Below are 13,690 nucleotides of genomic sequence, written 5' to 3' on the forward strand. Positions count from 1 at the left end.
TGACTAACCTTCGATCCTTATAAATTAAGAAAGGGACTACATAGGAATAGATGAAAAGTTTTTGCAGTACGTTCTACGGGGATGTTCCGCCCAAATGAGGAGCCATTTTTCCCCGGTAACACTGAATATCCTGCTACAACGGAAGGCAGAACTCACGCACTCTGTTTTAGAGATAAACACAGTAACTGAACCGTGAATCAATCAACTACTCTAGTGGTCTACATAGTTTATCATCAGTCATGTGTCAAACTCCGATCTCGCTTACAACACAGGCTGCTCAGTACCTTCACGAGAGCCCACTAATTCCATTAAAGAAAGTGCATGGGAATAAAAAAAATCCAAATCAGTTCTTTCAAAGATAAGAAATACGAAATGAGAAAACGTGAGTTTGTGTGGTGTCTTTGAAGGCTATTGCCTATCAAACTGACTTTATTAAAAATACTAGGCAAGATTGAAGTGATCACCCTTTAAACACTAAAGAATAAGGATGAATAGATATATTTTCACTGAAAAAAAGAGTTGGAGTTTCATTTAAGATTGTATTAAATGGGCGAATTTAATACATGTTATCCCGGCTAAGATTTGCGACAAGAATCGAGAACAGAAAACAAATTATACATGGAGCGTCAAAGGAAAACAATCAAACAACCAGAGATCAAACGATATACAAACGAAATTGAAATAGTAAAGCAGTTTTTGACCATGAAAATAAGTTTTTTAACGATTCTTTTTGTCGTCATTGTTTTTCGTCCTAATATTTTTCACACTTTTCTCTTCTTTTATTTACCCGTTTGTTTTGTTTTGATTTGTTCGTTTGTTTTGTTTTGTTTTGATTTGTTTGTTTGTTTTGTTTTGATTTGTTCGCTAGCTTTCTTATTTGCTTCCTTAGTTGACAATAGTTACATTTGTGCTTAAGGTCTGGCTCTCCCCACTACCATTTTCCATTAACATTAGCGTGCATCATACAATTTAAAGTGTCTGGTTAGGGAGAAGTCTTGATCTCAAGGTCCAACTAAAAACGCGATGCTGGTAATGAACAGAAATAGTATAGTCCCTTGACCACCGTTCACTCCACTCCTTAATGGATCTTTACCATTTTCACAAAAAGGGTTATCGTCACCAAACATGGTCGCCTTTGATGAGCTTTGGTCAAAATTACAACTTTCCTCGTGTGCTCTGTTGAGACACTTCTTGGCATCTGCAAAAGAGCTGAAAAGTAGAAGAAATATTTCCGTTACTACAGAGGGATATCAAGAACAATCTAAAATAAATCCAGCCCGTTTCTTCCCCCAACTTAGAAATCAAATGGATGGTTGTAACCAAACCAAGAAAGAATTATCGGTGGGGTGACACGAGAATAAACAGAAAGGAGATACCTTTGAAAGGGGACAAATGCTACCGGGGTTGATCCCGGTTTCTTCACCATTTTGAAGTATTACCAATCTTCTTCTAAAAGGAACGCCTGTTCATAACAGACACTCTCTTCTCCTCACCTGCCCCCGACATCACCTTATGAAGGCTGACGAAACTCGCCAGATAATCGCTATCTTGTTGCGAGATTTCTACAAAACAAGCTATTATCCACCGGAACCCAGCAGATAGTGATACAATCCCTAGACAGCATGACTCACTTGTTGTTAGTACCCAGTTGCATAAGAACATAAATCAAATGAAATTGAAGTGTAACCATATCGATACTTCTGCGTATCATATACTCACGAGCAAACTTCTTGGGACTTTTTCTTCACCGAATTTTCATATATGCTTCTGAAAGGCTCCGCACATTTCTCAGCAGCGGTGAAAAACGCCGGCTTACAATCACCTGTCTTAACGCTTTCATGAAGTGCGGCCTTGTCCAGAGTCACTTTGCCACAAAAGAACTGCTCCACCATCAGAGTTGCTCGAAGAGTCTTCACACTGTCCTCAAAAACTTTATCATCTCGCATGGAAGAGCACTGCGTAACCAACTTCTCTCTCAAGCAATTCTTATTTTTCAAAAGGACCGTGCTATAGGTAAATATATTTAGTGAGTAACTTTTAATTGCATCCTACAAACTACAGGGGCAGGGTATTTGATCCCGGAAAGTAACACTGCTTTGCTTGCCTAAGTCAACAGTCGTGCACGTATTAGCAGAGGATTAGATTGCTAGACTGAAAAAAAAAACTAAATGAGGGGTAAAAAAATTACTAAGCGATTAGTAATTCCTGTATAGAAAGTATACAATTACCAGATAGCTCTTTCAAAGGTCGTCTGTACCGTAATATTATACAGGTCAAAGAAAATTAATGATCTGACTTTGCACCTTGTAAAGAAGATGGAGTTTTTGTATTCATGATTTTAAGTCAAACGTACATCCAAATTGGATTCTGTCATCATTTGGATTATCTAAGTACTAACCACTGTGCAATCACTGGTGTTATGGTGTGCTGCCCCTTTTTCAGTAGCAATACTTTTCCTTTACTTCATTTATCAAGGTAGTCTATGCTTTGAAATCATGATATATGAGTTTCGCAGTTCACTAGCGTAAGAGTATATCATACGTCTGGCGCTAAACTTACTATAGTACACGTTCGCCCTGGTTGTATTGATGTAACAGGAACCTGTCCTGACGCTCTTACCTGCAATTGTTCCCCGAAGCAAAGTCTTTAAAGCTCTCTGTATCACACCTCATCGCATTATCGTAAACTAAATTATTTGGGCAGAGGAGGGGGAGAGGATTACAGTCTGAAAACAGGAAAAAAAATGTTGATATAGAGAAAATGGAGACGGCATGCTCAGTTGTACGTTACCAAAGTTGGACAAGAACACCAACTTATTTGGTGATATTTTGTTATGGAAACAAGTGTGGATGACTCGCGCGAAACTTCTACCAGCAATTCTAATTTTTAAAAAAAATTTATTCATCGTTAAACAGTTTAAATGATATCGAACGAAGGATCCAAACGCCAATTATGAAACTGGTAAAGACGTGACCCCAATGCAGAAAGGAAGACACATTATTGGTATGAGCTTTTCATATAAGAGAAACTTTTTTTCTTGTTGGATGTGGTCATAGTAAACTATTGAGAGGAAGAATAAAATTTAAACGGCATAAAATGTTTACCAAACAAGGTAGTCTGTGTTGGAGGGTCCATTCCGTCGGCACAGAATGGATTATAGTCGTCTTTGGTGATGTATTGGCAGATACCTTTACACGATTCTCTTGCCCTGTTGGTGCATTTTTGTTTCCCTTCCGCATATTTACTATGTTCAAAAAAATAGGTGATGATACACAATGAGCGGCCTAGCAGTCAATTGGAAACACAATTTTACAGACTCGCTAAGGAATCAGTCAATCAGTGAATGAGTTAGGCAATGAATCAATGAATCATAAGTCAATCATAAATCAATTAATCAACTAGTCAAGTCAAGTACTCAATTAATTGGTCAATCAATCAAAAGAACCAACTAACCAATTTTTTTGTAAATGAATGAATTAATATATCATTTAATCAATCATCAATCAGTCTGTCAATCAATCAATTAATCAACTAGTCATGTCAATTACTCAATTAATCAGTCAACCAATCAAAACACCAAATTGACCGGTTAATTCGTAAATGAATGATTGAATCAATGAAGAGTCAGTCAATCAATCCATTAATCCACCAATCCATTAATCAATCTTTCAAGAGTAAATAAATGGCCATACAGAAAGTAGTTAATTTTTTTTCCAGTGATGCTCACTTGTCGATGATCATAGAAATTTTTATCTGCGGTGGTAACCTACCTGCATAATAAGGAATCGTTCCTGCTTGCGTTAAAAGTAGTACGGAAATCATCCCAGCAGCCAACCATCCCTTCCAGTTTTCCTGCATCGCAATCGACTTGACCGAGGATTAAGGGGTTTATTCTTGATACCTCAAAACTCAGCTTTCCGCAGTGATAAACTAACAGTTCAAGCAGCTTCACTATCTCACCTTTAAACGCGTTTAACAGCGGAACACCATCCACGCAACTAGTGACATGACCATTCAAACAGATAGATTGCTTTTCGTATTCAAAGCTGCCAAGAAAACAAGCGTAACAAACATCAAACAAAGGATTTAAATCAGTAAATGTTTTTAATTTTTGATAGTGACATGCTTTTCCAATAACATTTTCTTTTTTTTCTGATCAAGTTTTATTTTGCAGCTTCCAAATTCCATGACCATAAAGGAAATGACTTGTAGTGGTAAACACTTTGAAATTGATAATAAAAGAGAGGCCATTTTCGCTGAAGCTATAATCAAACCTCCAAACCTGCAATTCAAGCTGGCGTTGTTTTTCAAGTTTGAAATCAGAGTCCTCTGGCATTGCTGTCCTCCCTTCGTGAAAGTGGTCAGATTGCATTTCCCGATATCTTGGCCAACAGCGTGTCTAAGTAGCACTGTGGGGGAAACATTTTAGAGAACTCAGTTAAATTGGGGGGACTTAGCAGAGATCAGGGCCGAAAAAAGTACAATTCAGCAAAAGAGAAACGCGCTGGACACATCAAAAGAAAAAAAAGACTACGAAGGTCATGGCTTGGTAATAGACCTCGCTCACCGTATGATCTCGGTGGCTCTGTGACTCAAAGGAATTCCGAAGGTCTGAAGTTCGATTCCTCATGAAAACACAGAAAATTTTTTCTTTGTTCCACGCTCGTAAAAAAATATTGCTCTATTTCTCCAAAAACATTTTTGATCGTGATGCTGACTAGCTAAAAAGGAGAAAGCAACCTCGTGAGCGTGAGCGTGCTTTAAGTTGCAGTTTATCACACTTTGAAATAAATTCGCACATTCCAATCGTGTCAAATAATTCTGGGATAAAGGTGTTTTGCTTTGCCTTTCCCTGCTTTTGATGGTTTGTCTAACCGTTTTGCTTCAGCATGGTTATGTTTTTCTCGGTATTGTTTTTGATGTTGTTTTTGTATTTGTTTTTTGTTTTGTTTTTTTTTTCGTGTGTTGCTGTTGCCTTTACTTTTTTTCTCTTACTTCTCTCTTTGTGCCTCTGTTTTTATTCGGTTCTTTTGGTCGCCAGTGTGTTTGTTAGTTTTTGTTACTCTCGCTTTTGGATTGGTCGTTGTGAAATGTTTCCACGCAAAAATTGATTTCCTAGATTTATCATGAATTTAATTGTGTATTAAGTGAGTTGTAATTTCGTTATCGTTAAAGTACAGTCAACGTTTTAATTAGTATAGTAGCATGTAATTGGGAGCGGCATAGGTAATCAAATGAGTTCTGCGAGCAGTGATGTATGAAATTAGGCATTTGCAGGGCGTTTAAGCGCGTAGGAACTTAGCAGCATGATTGTCGAAAAAAAACCATGTTTAAAAGGAAATTAGTGCCCAAGAATCGTTGTAAAATGTGAGTGAATCTTGATATCCCACACGGAATTACGTATCTGGGTGTGGATTTCCTCAGCTAATAAATGTAACATTTTTGTAACCCTAGGATAAGATTGTAATAAAGTTGATAGATCGCAGAACGGAACGTGCAATGCTGAATTGTCGTCAATAAAGCCTGGATCAAAAGAAAGTATACAGTCCAAGATTACCGAACCAGCGCATGCGGAATTCTCAGCAACACAAGTGGGAAATTCTGCGAAACTGGTTTAGAATTCCGCGCGTTCGAAAAGTTCTCTGACAGAAAACAACGTGCTTATGAAATTTCATAAATGTGGTTTTCAGTCAATTATTCGTAAGCTAATCCTTATTCGCTCCATTTGCTTTAGTCTCCTTGTTATGAACTGTTAAAATAACCCAGTCATGCATATTTGTGTAGGCAATATAACTCATTGAAAACAATGCAGCGAAGAAGAAAGAGCAGTCGAATATGAAAATATGAATAGGTTAACTTCAATTAAGCAGGGCATGCGTCAATTTAATATTAGGTAAAATTTCCGCACAGCCCCATACTATTGTTAAAAAATCTGTTTTCCCAATATCCATGTATTGTTTTTGTCGTTGTTTTCTCTCTCCAAAAACTGAATGCATAATGTGGTATGGGGCTGTGCAGAGACTTTACCTTTTTCGGTCATGTTATCCGACAAATGCAGTTGCTTCTTCTCACAATGGAAATCTTGTTGAAGAGAAACGACCGCTCCCTTGTTCTTTGTGGCATACAAGAACTAACAATCTGCGTTTGTACAAGGACCAAAAGTCAACGTCGTTCTAATTACCGATTTCGACAAAACTTTACATTTCTAAAGCGCAAACGAATTCGATATCCTCGATGACGACGCAATTTATTATACGTCTTCGACTGAGTCTGAAAACTTTCGATAGTAAAATTTCCGCAAAGCCCAATACTATTGTTAAACAGATCTGTTTTCCCGATAGCCGTGTATTGTTTTTGTCGTTTTTTGTATCCAAGAACTGAATGCATAATGTGGTATGGGCTGTGCGGATATTTAACCCTTTCACTCTCGCTTTGACCCTTGGAATGGACAAATGGCTGTAAGAGATCTGATCGAAAGGAATCTCGATGTTTATCATACTCACCTGCTACAAATATAATGTGGATGTACATAACACCTTTGCAGCGCATGATGTCATTCGATATACGACTTCAAGGGACGCAAACTATAAGAAGTAGAGATTTACTAAGACAGAGTAATCACTAACTGTGAAATAGAACTGACAGCACTCAATCTTCAAGTTTTGGTACGAATTATGCAAATATTGTATCCTTGCGGTAATTTAAAAAATGGAAATTTTTCATCACAATCGAGGGTAAACCAATGAGATCGAAGTCATCGTATATACAAACTTTTTTGACGAAGACGATCTTGGATAAGGGATGAAAATAAATCATAAAATTTGGACTATTGAGTGGGAATTATTTGACGACAATTTCAATTCTTTGCATTTTCACGACTAAGTTGCAAAGTGACCCATTATGTAATGTTAGCCTTGCATCATTGTTCTTTGGTTGAGTGAATCCATTGTTTAGCGGAGTGTTATTAAGTCAGCATGTGGTCTAGTAGCTTCAGGACATAACAAACTCCTCAGCTCATGGAAAGCACGACGATGTATTAACCGACCTTTCCTTTTAACAATCGAACAAAAACATGTACATGAAAATTAGCCGACTTGAGCCTGTACTCGCTCTTTCTGCGCCACAGAGCATGAAGATGTGTCAAGTTTGGAGCCGACCATATAAATTGCGTTTAATTACTTGAAAACACAGCTGTTCTTACCTAAAAAAAATAGCCAAAGGGGCTCTCAAGCCTTGAATATAAAGAGACGAAAGTGAACTCTTACGAGTGCTCATTCCCCCTCTGTTCTAAAACTATTTGCTTTTATCAATGTTCATCAGGATTATCGATATTGATTGCTTTTCCTGCATTTCAAATATGTAAAACGAGATGCTTACAAGTCCAGCATAAGTGATGCAGCACGACTCCACACTCCACAATGATCATGTCCCTGTTTTGCATTTTAAGCAGTTTTTCGCTTTACAATCGAATGAGCACTCATCATGGCGGCGATGGCATCTCTTAATGTAGTTACGATCAGTTCTCCAGTGATAAGTTCCTTCGCAAGGCTATGATCATATCCGAAAAAAGCGAGGTGGTCGTTTTACGACGTGATTTACGATGAAAGCAATGTTGTTGCTGCACAGGACTTGGGTTCTTACCGCAAGTTTGGCGAGTGAGTTTGTTAAACACTCCATCCACATACACTGAATATGAAGAGAAAATCAACGAAAAAATCCAAATCAATGAATGTCAATGAAGTATGAGGCCGAGCCTCTTTCTTCTTAGAGAGACTAATTGTCGTAGAGAAGAAGAGAAATATCATGAAAAGCATCGTGCAAGTTTTTTTACTCATTGAAGTCGCGTGTTTCTAACGTACTCAGCATTGCCAACCACAAATCGACCTAGCAAATATGACGAACTTTCTATTTAATGATCTTGCAGTTCTGCCAGCGTGAAAATGAATGACCTGTTCACTGGACTAGATTTCACACTCAAACGAGCTCTTATTTAAAGCGAGCACTAAAATCTTTTTATTTTGTCTTCCTTTTATCTAAATAAGAAATTATTTGAGTCATGCAACATATTTATTTTGCAGAATCGATTGTATAAATCGCATTGGCTGTAGCTTATCACGACTCAGTTTTCCCTGATGTGCTTGATAAGTTAGTTAATTCTGGGACAGGAAAACAGCATTCATAACAACAACAACAACATCAAAAACAATATTGTCTCCTTTCGAAATTACCGCCATGGGAAAAAGTCAGCTAATTCTGGATAATTAAAAATTGCCTAATGTTTGAGATGAAATTAGATCTAAACTTCCCTCCTCATTGGAGACTCCTACATCGTATAAAGTAAACTAATCTGTGTTTTTCTTGTATCCTTCCCTCGACAGCTCTTCATGGCTGCGTGGCTGATCCAAAGATTGGTGACTGCAACATGACCCATTTCATAACAGGAGGATTCAGTTGTCAGAGGAAAATGGTGTCTGATTTAAAACACAAACCAAATGCCAACTGCAGGTACTAGTCGATTTTCAACCTCACGAGAAACGTTCGTACTGCACTGGCTGATTTTCTATCAGGACATCGTGAACGGCTCTTATTATTTCCTAGTGGATGATTATTTCAAAGTTTCTGCAGTCTTTTGCAGAATAAAAGCTCCTTTTCTTGGTAATTCATTTTCTGTCCAAAGTCAGCGTAAGTTTTTTTATTTATTATTTTTTTATTTTTATGACAAGTAATATCACGCTGCTAAGCTCCGAGTCTCTCCGATAATAAGACACTAATTCGTATTAAGCTTTAAAGAAGCGACCTGAAGGTTAAATTCCATTATTCTGGAGAAGAAAATACAATGCAAAAACAAAAAGACAAAAAAAAACAAAACAATCATTATCATGCCAATATAAAAGGCTATTGCATTTTGAAATAAACAAAAACACCATTGGGCCAGTTTCAGAGTGCATTCTTACTCATAAAGTGTAGCGGTCTTAGTCTGGAATCTTACGTTAACCTTATTTTTCGATACCATTTAGACTTTCCGACTTATTTTGTTTCCTTCAATCTCTTTAGTGTTGAATATCAAGATCAGACCTCATGTCTGGTTGATCATTTGAAGTCTTGCTTGACTGGTCTTTTTGCTGGTTTTGTTCCCGCCGTCACATCTTTGATAAAATTACTGTTATACCATTGTGGGGATCTTAAAGTGGATCCGGCGTTGATAGATCAGTTCCTGCTTAATCAGATCAAGTGCAAGGGTTCAGTTTTCGCGCAAACTGTGGAGTGTTGGAATGATTTTCGGGAGAGGTTGAACAGAGACAAGACAGATCCGAAGCTCTGCAGGTATAAAACTCACTTTTACCAGCTGATCTTGAACTTGAATTGCGGAGTTCTTTCAAAACAGAGATTTATCGGTGATGGTCAGCTATCCCAGGCTTGAGATTTTAAATTATATATTACAACATGTATGTACTTCCCCTTAACACGGTCAGTTGAGAAAAACTGTTTTGTGCTAGTTCAGAATGTTTTTGTTTTTCTATTACTCAGTAATTCATCTCGGAATCCGATCTTTTTATTATCTTAAACATTGGATTGTGTCCGTCTTGGAAAATCTTGCCGCAGTCAAATATTATACAAAAAAAACAATAAAATAAAATAAACGTGTAGATGAGGAATAAAGCCTTTCACTTCCATAGAAGGCTTGCCACCCGATAAAATGAGTTGCCATTTGCTTCCATTTGTATCTTCACAGCGACTACGCTGTTGCAAAGGAATGCGTGACAAGAGAGGCAAAGACTGGTTGTGCAATCGGACAGTACGTTAATAGGGACTTGTTTAACCCTTTCTGCACATACAACACAGATCCACCGTTGAACAGTTCTGGTAAGATAGGCATGATTTGCTCCACTTGAACACCATGCTTTAACAGTCATCACAGTGAATACGTGGGTAGCGACTCATCATCATCACTTTCAGTTTTGGCCAGGAATCCACTGGTCAAAAAGCTGATCAACACGGTATAAGCAATATCAATGACTTGAGTTAATTTAAAACTTTATCTTTAGCTAATCGGGAAATTTTGCTCATTTTGTGGTCCATGTCCTTTCTATTTTTGTGTAATATTCGCATCAACTATGTGGTATTGCTTTATTAAACATTATTTTTTTACCATTTGCAGAACCATCAATCTATATTGGAAGTTGCACCACCCAGACGTTCGCTACGTCGGCATATTCATGTCAACGCAAGATGATTACAAACCTGGCGAAGAAAAATAGCCCGACTTGCCGGTAACCCACATACCTTAATAAAAAAAAAAGGGCAAAAATGATATGTTGTATTAATTTGTTCTGTTTCCGCTGTTCTATCTCAATAATGATAATAATAATGATAATAATAATAATAATAATGACAATAATAATAATAATGATAATAATAATAATAATGATGATAATAATAATAATAATGATAATAATAATAATTATAATAATAATAATTATTATTATAATAATAATCATCATCATAATATTATCAATAATAATAATTTAAAGAAAACACCGCCTTCAATCAGTTTTGCTACCTGGGGCAAACTAGGATGGTCACTTCAATAACCATTTCTTAGAAATGAGTTTTATAAAGGTGGCTCCCACTTGGGGGGAATATTTTGATAGCTTTTACAGTAATTGTAAAATGCAGTTTGTGTCATATATAGAAAAGTTCAGGACCGTTTAGAGAAGCTTTTTGGAATATTCTCCTCTCAAACTTGATTTCTCCTTTTTGTATACAGGCAGGAGTATAATCACCTAAAGCTTTGTTTGTCGGCGACTACGGATAGTTGTTTAACAAATACAGCGCTCTCTCCATTCAAAGACGAAGTTCAACGACTTGTACGAACACTTTTATATCACTGTGGAGATCTCAGAGGGAATGAGCTATCTATAAGCCCTTTCCTGTTGGAGGCATTGAACTGTAACAAGAGTATGTTTGAGACTTCCGTGGGATGTTAGGATCAGTTTCGTCTCCGATTGATCTTAAACAATGAAGACAGGCAACTTTGTGTGTAAGTAAAATTTCTCGTTCTGTATAACTTACTAATGAACAATGAATCTATCTCCCCGACTGTAATCGTTTTTATGAATGCTCTAATGTTACGTCAATCAGTCTTGCTGAAAGAGGAGGGAGTGGGGGTGGGGAGGAGAAGCGATGACGGAGTTGAATTATTTGGGAGAAGGATAAAGTCCACACAGATTATTCTTCTGACAGCGTTTCACTTTAATGACTTTCATTAACGTTTGATGACAGTAACTTTTGTTTTGATAGTATTTAGTTCAATTTCTACAGAGATTACGCTAGGTCTAAGCAATGTATCTCGATGGCTGTACAAAATGGTTGTGCCATTGGAGATCTCATGGAAGACGACCTTTACAACCCATTTTGCGTGGATGGCATCGATCCACTTGCCCTTCCATCTGCCTCAGGTGAGTTGGATTGGCTCAATGGGAAACTTTAAAATGCAAATTTTTTCCTCCGCAAGGGTCCTGCATTCCGAACACCACTATTCTATTATCAGCTTGTTGGCATTCATCAGCGTCACTACTATTGCCATCGTCATTATCATTACTATCATTTTTCATCATAAAAGTTGTCAAAAAATATCAAAAATAAAAATATTTATCATGGTCATCATGTAATTTAACATAATACTTGGCATTGATGTCTTGATTAATGCATGTTTTGCTTTCTTGCAGCTCTTATATCTGGACGGTTTACATTTGTGTGCGGAAACGATTTCTTTTACAGAAAGGGAATTGAATGTGAAGACCATTTCCTCGCAGCCATCTATTCCGCAGAAGGAGATACCAATTGTGGGTAAGCATTAAAAAGAAATAACTTCATAATTTTGATTTTAGATCATGTAATCGCGAGTCCCAGTTTGGTAGTTCAAATGTTTTTCTATCTACAAGGAATTAAAATGAAGTAAGTTTCTTTGCATTTTTCTGGAAATCAAAATCCCAGCCATAAAACTTTGAGCGTACAAAATATTTCTATAAATCACAACTTGAAATGTTTTGCGATTTTTTGGTGGTCTTGATTTTGGATAATCGAACCCGAGTTATTTTACAATTCCTTCGCCTTATTAGCTTTAAAGAAATAAATTACCTTTACTCGACTCGCACTGAAACATCCACTGGTGGGTGGTAGTATCTCTAAAAAATATATACGGACGTTTTCAAATATCTGTGTGAAGTGGTGTACCTAGCAAGATGTACTTGACTCTATTGTCATTATATAATGTTTATCATTTCAGAGGTCAATCTGAGTCATTCTTGCGCTGTTTAAAAGAGAATTTTGAAGCTTGCATCGGACCATCTCCGAATTCCATTCTATTGGAATCACTTAGCATCGTAGTTCTCCAAAGCTTACAAGGAACACAACTACTTTGTGACTCGTCTGTGTATCAAATTGCTTGGGATGATCTTCCACCTCTTCTACGAAAAGTAGCAACTTGTGACAATGATTATTCAGCTGTTGTCGCTGATTGTGGTAGAACGTTCCGTTCCAAGTTTATTCCCGTTCCCTCGCCCCTGTGTGAAGAATTCGAGAATGGAAAATCTTGCATCGATGAGGCAAGGCAAACACATTGCTCCTTTGATGTTCAAACCCTGCGAACTCTCAAGGGTAATATAAATCCATTCTGTGACAACAGAACTCGACCTTTATTTAGAGACGTCGGCAGTTGTCAAAGTATAAACCAGAAACTGGCTTTTGCCGTGCTTATTTTTAGTGTCATGAGCTGTGTTTCTTGCAGGTAGCTCTCCACATATACAGATAGCTCATATATGTTAGACCTGCAATAATCATTGACATCTGGTCTACCTTTTGGTGATGTAAATAGAGATGCATTCTTTTTGTATAGATATCGCTACCGTAAATACTGAGAGAAACAACTTTAAATAAAGAAGGAGCTCGAGGGATGATCATTTTCAGTTTTTTAAACAAATCTCATCTCAACTGCATCATTTCTTCTCAACTGCGTATGAATTTTGTTCATCTTCTGGTAAATAACAGGTCCTTCTTACCTTATAATCCCTGCGGTAAATGAATGAATTTAAAGAACTGTAGATAAATTCACGCCCGTTTTAGACCAGGTAACCGTTTTGAACTTCTACTTTTCTAAATCAGAGCCAAGCTAAGTTAACCACTAACTGCATCTATTACCTCAGCAGTCTTCTGGCCTTTAATTTACATTGGGAAAACAAATGTTGAAGGAATCAAGATTGTTGCCCTGGGCATTTACTCGAAATATATTGATTCACAAAGCGATGAGATTTAAGACTCCTGAGGAAGATTTAGCAGAAAAATGCCCTGGTAATGTCGTTCCATTCATATCATATCGCAGAAAAGTACGTTATGTATGACAGCGGCAAGTGATTTACAAACTCTCAATGTCCTAGTTCAGGTTTTTGCCACCAAATATGACTTCGCAGTAAGCAACAATAAACGTCATCGTCACAACATTGCACAACGTAAACTGTTGCGGTAAACTTAGCGAAAAATGCTTTCTTTGAATACGATTAGGAGTTCTATCACGGTCTTATAGCGAATTTCGGCTATTAAATGACTGTGCACTGTCTTCGCTTGTTTTCGGTCAGTTCATGGTTAAGTTAATTACTACAAATCAAAGTCCTTGTGTGATATCGTAAACGGA

General features: G+C 37.2%; 1 protein-coding gene and 1 non-coding gene across 2 annotated transcripts; one reads left to right on the plus strand and one right to left on the minus strand.

Moving 5' to 3' along the window:
- Nucleotides 1-387: 387 nt before the first annotated feature.
- LOC113682625 (uncharacterized) lies at nucleotides 388-6,669 on the minus strand. Its single transcript, XM_089212947.1, has 7 exons — nucleotides 6,504-6,669; nucleotides 4,283-4,409; nucleotides 3,771-4,046; nucleotides 3,105-3,244; nucleotides 2,620-2,725; nucleotides 1,720-2,007; nucleotides 388-1,209 (listed from the first exon to the last, which is right to left on the minus strand). Exons 1-7 carry the CDS (start codon nucleotides 6,547-6,549, stop codon nucleotides 1,002-1,004), a joined length of 1,191 nt encoding a protein of 396 aa, XP_089069073.1. The 5' UTR covers nucleotides 6,550-6,669; the 3' UTR covers nucleotides 388-1,001.
- A 554-nt stretch (nucleotides 6,670-7,223) lies between these two features.
- On the plus strand, nucleotides 7,224-12,959 carry LOC113682622 (uncharacterized). Its single transcript, XR_016188598.1, has 9 exons — nucleotides 7,224-7,655; nucleotides 8,379-8,505; nucleotides 9,055-9,324; nucleotides 9,734-9,864; nucleotides 10,160-10,271; nucleotides 10,769-11,041; nucleotides 11,323-11,459; nucleotides 11,730-11,850; nucleotides 12,290-12,959. It is a non-coding gene; the product is annotated as an uncharacterized LOC113682622 (transcript).
- The last annotated feature ends 731 nt before the right edge of the window (nucleotides 12,960-13,690 follow it).

This window comes from Pocillopora damicornis, chromosome 7, assembly GCF_964200805.1.
Source record: "Pocillopora damicornis chromosome 7, jaPocDami1.2, whole genome shotgun sequence".
Lineage (NCBI taxonomy): Eukaryota > Metazoa > Cnidaria > Anthozoa > Scleractinia > Pocilloporidae > Pocillopora > Pocillopora damicornis.

Coding starts and splice junctions, on each gene's coding strand:
- LOC113682625 (XM_089212947.1), bottom strand. CDS start 6,549: ATGCGCTGCAAAGGTGTTATGTACATCCACATTATATTTGTAGCAG. Junction 3,245..3,770: donor AACGATTCCTTATTATGCAG/GTAGGTTACCAC, acceptor TTTTGAACATAG/TAAATATGCGGAAGGGAAAC. Junction 2,726..3,104: donor AACACAGACTACCTTGTTTG/GTAAACATTTTA, acceptor TCCTGTTTTCAG/ACTGTAATCCTCTCCCCCTC.